This window comes from Anoplophora glabripennis, unplaced genomic scaffold (assembly GCF_000390285.2).
Source record: "Anoplophora glabripennis isolate ALB-LARVAE unplaced genomic scaffold, Agla_2.0 scaffold4389, whole genome shotgun sequence".
In the NCBI taxonomy this organism is placed as follows: Eukaryota; Metazoa; Arthropoda; class Insecta; order Coleoptera; family Cerambycidae; genus Anoplophora; species Anoplophora glabripennis.
In genome coordinates, this window is record NW_019420470.1 from 1 (window position 1) to 6,314 (window position 6,314).

The window sequence follows — 6,314 nt, forward strand, 5'->3', positions numbered from 1 at the left end:
AATTGCAATAGCATAGGATAAAATATACAGTATATTTAATGCATAAATAATAAACTTTGTTTATAACAAAATATGTGCAAATTAGACAGTTGGCATTACGATATTCGAATTCCTTGGCTCGCAAGACATCGGATTAAAAAAAAAGATCGAAATTGGTCCATTAGAAGCCGAGATAATGCAATTTTTTTCGTACCTTCGCATTTTGAACCTCCCAATTCAGTCTCAAGAGCGAAAGCCCCCTCCCCCACTTTTCGTGTTTTCAGTCTCTTTTCGCGCGCGCGAGCGGCAGCTTTTCCAATGATTTATCTATGTTGCCGATAACTTATGGATATGAACATTTTTTCCAGCTTAGAACTCGGAAAAACGAAGCCAATGGATCAAAGATTATTGCTAAATTGTTTATAAATTAACGGTAGATGCCGATAAACTTTGACCGCTTATATCTCGAGAACCAATAAACGGAATTTAACTTTTTTTTTAAAGAACCGTCTTTCCGAGTACTTTAAAATTATAATTTTTGAAAAAAACTAAATTGCAAATTGAAAATTGTTTAAAAATAAAAAAAAGAGAGAACTTTAAAAATTTACTGTGGTCGTCCTAATCAACCGATTTCAATTTTTCAAAAACCGTTTGAACGGTTGAGCGGTCTTTCCTATGTGAAACATTTTTCAAGTATCTAGATGCTTTATTTGAGGCTGTGCAACATTTTGAAAATTCGAAAATTTATTTTCAAAATATTATTCTGCGAAAACTATCAAACCGATTTTAATGAAATTTGGTGTGTTGTTTTATTATACTTTAAAGTTTTTTTTTACATTAGAATGCCCTCGGAGCAATTAAAATATTTTAAAAAATTATTTAAAAAACTTGATTTTGCTTTTTTTTTTCATCAATTATTGCTATTTTGCAACATCGGTAATAAATTTAAACATATTTAACTTAACAGTATATTGTGCAAAATTCAATTCTAAAACTTTTTTTCCTTTTCAATATTCTTCCAAAATGCATATGTTCCAAGATTTAAGTAAAAAACTCGGATAAAATAGGTATTTTTTAAAATTTTTTAAACATTTTTGCAATTTTGAAAATGTTCCGGACCTCGCCCGGATCTAGGGATCTACACTTTTATTATGTGAATTTTACTGAAGGTATTCCAGCAAAAATAAGCTGCCCCCTCTTACATCCAAGGAGTCGGGTATTTCGACAGATCCGCCCTAGTCCATTGAGGATATAGAAACTTTACAAAAGGTCATGGAAGATGTGCTAAAAAGAGCTCATATTTGTCATCGCGAAAGAGGACATCGTTTGTTAGACATCATTTTTCGTAGATAGTTCAAATACTTCAAGAAACACACTTTGTAGTATGACCTTCAAAATATAAATTTAGTTAACTTTTTTTAATTTAAAATTGTGAAGGCACTTTTGTACTTTTGTATATTATTATGCTTCTCAAGAATCTGCAAGATAATATGGAGCAGCTTATAATGATTAAAAAAGTCGTATGCAGAAAAGAAAACTAAGAAAACATTAAAGTATGTTACAGGCTTATCTCGAATACAAGCTTGTGAAAGTGAAACCTCCAAATGATTCGATGTTAAAACGTGGTGAATATTAAAAAACATATTAATACAAAAATATTCTCACTGGTGCACTACTTGAAAAGTAAATCGATTGAATATCTAGATATCTAAGATTTTGATAAAAGTAAAAATCATTTATACAAAAAGACCCTGATGGACAATTTTTATTAATGAAGGTCTATATGAAAATGGATTAGTTTATTTAATTATGACGTTTGGTTATATTAATAATTGGCATCCACAGGATTTTTAGAAGAAAAGAACTACAAAAAATGATAGTACAAAACATAAGAAGACATGATGTTGATGATCATTAAAAGTTCCTGACAGTTGGACGCATACTGGTAATTTGGTACAATTTATTACAATGTATTCAAAACTCACCCTAAGGCAACAGTATACTAACGTGACATGAACGTGAAAAGCATTCTGAGACAGCAGCTCGCGCATGTCTCGATTGACCCGTTTGGTACGCCATTGAATGGCGGTTCTCTCTGACAGCTCTAAGAAGATGTATTCCCAAGAGAAATCGTTCGACAAAAGACAAGGAAATCTACTTCTGTGGAGCAAACATACAATGAAGACTCTGTTGAGAATAAAATTCAAGTTTCAAATAGAATATTTTTCTGATACAGTTGCTTTGTCAGCATCCATACTTGATAATCCACAGAAGAATCTTGCACTATAGCTAGAGCTTCAGAATAAGAGATTACTATGTCAAGATTTCAACTAGAATCTTCAAGCCTCAAGATGCTTCTTTTTTTCTCGATAGGACCATTATTCACGAAGTTGCAGCCTTTCAAAAACCACTAAAAAAATTTGTAAATTTTTCTGCTCCTTTAATTTTTTTGTTTGGTTAAGTGCTATCAAAAATCAAAATCACACCTTTGTTTGTCGCAAGATTTTGTCCCATTTCCATTGTTGTATCATCATACCGATATCCTACCCTATGTTTTGTCACCCCTCTTCAACAGTTCCCCAGCTCATGCTAATCCTGAACCTTGAGACGCTCCTATCCCTTTTTCCGATCAGCTCCCGTCGACCACTTACCATAATCGACTCTACAACAAAAACCAGACGCTCCGCACTTTATTACCTGGNCCAAAAAACTTGATTATTTTGCTTTTTTTTTCATCAATTATTGCTATTTTGCAACATCGGTAATAAATTTAGACATATTTAACTTACAGTATATTGTGCAAAATTCAATTCTAAAACTTTTTTTCCTCTTCAATATTCTTCCAAAATGCGTAGGTTCCAAGATATAAAAAACTTGGATAAAATAGGTATTTTTTAAATTTTTTAAATATTTTTGCAATTTTGAAAATGTTCTGGACCTCGCCCGGATCTAGGGATCTACACTTTTATTACGTGAGTTGGACTGAAGGTATTCCAGCAAAAATTAGCTTGCCCCCTCTTACATCCAAGGAGTGGGATATTTAGACAGATTCGCCCTGGTCTATTGGGGATATAGAAACTTTACAAAAGGTCATGGAAGATGTGCTAAAAAGAGCTCATATTTGTCATCGCGAAAGAGGACATCGTTTGTTAGACATTTTTCGTAGATAGTTGAAAAAAACACACTTTGTATTTTTTTTTTAATTTAAAGTCGTGAAGGTACTTTTGTCCTTTTGTATATTATTAAGTTCCCCAAGAATCTGCAAGATAATATGGAGCAGCTTATAACGATTAAAAAAGTCATGCACAGAAAAGAAAACTAAGAAAACAGAAAAGTATGTTACAGGCTTATCTCGAATACAAGCTTGTGAAAGTGAAAACGTGGTGAATATTAAAAAAAAATATTAATACAAAAATGTTCTCATTGGTGCACTAGCTGAAAAGTAAATAGATTGAATATCTTCTAGATATCCAAGATTTTGATGAAAGTAAAAATCGAAGCATTTGTACAAGAAGCCCCTGATGGACAATTTTTATTAATGAAGATGGATTAGATTCTTTATTTATGACGTTTGATTATATTCATAATTGGCATCCACAGGATTTTTAGAAGAAAAGAACTACTAAAAATGATAGTACAAAACATAAGAAGACATGATGTTGATGATCATCAAAAGTTCCTGACAGTTGGACGCATACTGGTAATTTGGTACAATTTATTACAATGTATTCAAAACTCACCCTAAGGCAACAGTATACTAACGTGACATGAACGTGAAAAGCATTCTGAGACAGCAGCTCGCGCATGTCTCGATTGACCCGTTTGGTACGCCATTGAATGGCGGTTCTCTCTGACAGCTCTAAGAAGATGTATGTATTCCCAAGAGAAATCGTTCGACAAAAGACAAGGAAATCTACTTCTGTGGAGCAAACATACAGTGAAGACTCTGTTGAGAATAAAATTCAAGTTTCAAATAGAATATTTTTCTGATAGTTGCTTTGTCAGTATCCATACTTGATAAATTCATAGAAGAATCTTGCACTATAGCTAGAGCTTCAGAATAAGAGATTACTATGTCTATAGATTTCAACTAGAACCTTCAAGCTTCAAAATGCTTCTTTTTTTTTTCTCGATAGGACCATTATTCACGAAGTTGCAGCCTTTCAAAAACCACTAAAAAAATTTGTAAATTTTTCTGCTCCTTTAATTTTTTTGTTTGGTTAAGTGCTATCAAAAATCAAAATCACACCTTTGTTTGTCGCAAGATTTTGTCCCATTTCCATTGTTGTATCATCATACCGATATCCTACCCTATGTTTTGTCACCCCTCTTCAACAGTTCCCCAGCTCATGCTAATCCTGAACCTTGAGACGCTCCTATCCCTTTTTCCGATCAGCTCCCGTCGACCACTTACCATAATCGACTCTACAACAAAAACCAGACGCTCCGCACTTTATTACCTGGTGAAAAAACGGCGAGTGCGTGACGCTGACCCCGAGGCCCGCCATGCAGATCCCCAGGAACATGTCGTCGGGGGTGTCGAGCGAGGGGCACTCGCAAGCGCCGTTCTCCGCCAGCTTGTCGAGGAGAGGCCTGCTGAAGACCATCCCGCCGCCCCCAGTGATGTAATTGTATCCCCGGGGTGAGTGCACGTTGTATCCGTACCGCTCCCCCACAGCCACGTCCTCCGCGTCGTCGTAGCAGGTCAGCAGCTGCTGGAATCTGGAGACGCTAAGGGCAAGGAAGAATATTTTTACAAACTTTTATTTTCAGAAAGTTTTAGCCGCATTAAACGTTAATGTTAATGAAGGGACTGCACGCGAGAGAAGGAGCGCCGGGCCCGCGCATGCGCGTGAGCACCGCTCTCGTCGCGCGCGAGATATTTTACTTGAACGTTTCAAATTCGGTTCAACACTTTTACTCACCTCAATATAGTGTCATCATCGGCCACAACAATCCATCGTGTGTCGGTGTCATTTCTTATATCCTTCGCAATATACCTCAAAATAGCCATAGTCTTCCCGCAATGGCCCTGTTCTGTATTTGGCACACCCAGGTCTATGGTAGGCACTGATTCATCTACAAAACACACCACACTTAATTCCTTACAATTCATGAACATAATCCTCACCTTTCACGTTACTAAAAAAATGAATATGCTTCGCCTGTTTGGCCCAAGTATCCTTCACAACTGGAATCCTGTCCTTGTGGTACTTGTCGCAGGTTTTAACTGCGAAATATAGTGAGCTGTTCGGTATGGGGTCGTCCTGAAAATGATTTTATGTCGGTTGCTGATATCTACGATAGCAAAATTAAGAGTAATCTTAGTTCATAATATGTGTACACACAACTAGACATTTAACAATTCGGGAAAAAAGGATAAACTGCGAAAAAACGTTTTCTGTTTTTTACGAAGCAAAAAATTGGAAAAATTACAATGATTGGAAAAAAACACTAATTAAAATAAGTTTCCATACACATTTTGCAGGAATAAAACTGGAATAAATGTGTACGAAAATAATATTTTTTAACATAATATTCGAAATCAAGATTTCCCTAATCTTAAATTAGTTTTTAAAATAACTAAACGAAACAAAATCTTAAATTTTTCCTCAGTTATACAGGGGTGTAAATAAGTGCGAAATATTTTAGGGTTTAGTTATTTTGTGAAAAAAAGTTCATATAAACGTAGGTAGAAATATGCTTCGTTTCCGAGATAGAGAGTGTACGTCACTGACTTTTTCCCGTTTTGATATTTGTTTAGAAATCCGCCATCAATTCTGAATGGAATTGGTCTGTTCAATTTTTTCCGTAAGATGCACCGTTTTTGAGGAAAAAAATAAAACATATTTTATTGCAAGTTGTGTATTTTTAATTTCTATTGATACATTATCTAGTACGTTGCTGTCAATATTTCTAAAGAAAATACAACCATCAAATTTCGACTCAATATCTTTAAAATTCTTTGAGATAATTAATAAAAAAAATAAAAAAATTAAAATTTAAACATTCTGTATCTCGGAAACGAAGCATATTTCGAAAGTAAAATATTTTTAACCAAATTCCAACATACAAGATAACCAAAAAACTGAAATCACTGAAATAAATGAATTTATTTGTGTATGTATTTATATAAACTCTGACAAATGAAAACTTAACTAACAATAAAAAATAAAATTAAATAAAATCATAATTATATTTGTCACGGCATATATTGCAAAAAGCGTTCGTTGAATACTTAATGAAATTAATTTAATTTTACGATATCTTATACTACTTAGATATCGTAAAAAAAAGCAAAGGGGTTATGCCAATTTTGCCGAAAATCAAGAATT

The 6,314-nt window shown here is 34.1% G+C and overlaps 1 protein-coding gene across 1 annotated transcript; it reads right to left on the reverse strand.

The window, feature by feature from the left end:
* Nucleotides 1-4,439: 4,439 nt before the first annotated feature.
* Nucleotides 4,440-5,246, reverse strand: LOC111692873 (beta-1,3-glucosyltransferase-like; the record flags this gene model as incomplete). Its single annotated transcript, XM_023457003.1, has 3 exons — nt 4,440-4,710; nt 4,905-5,058; nt 5,111-5,246. Coding segments are annotated over 3 exons (561 nt in total), but the record flags the coding sequence as incomplete, so codon positions are not given.
* Nucleotides 5,247-6,314: the final 1,068 nt, after the last annotated feature.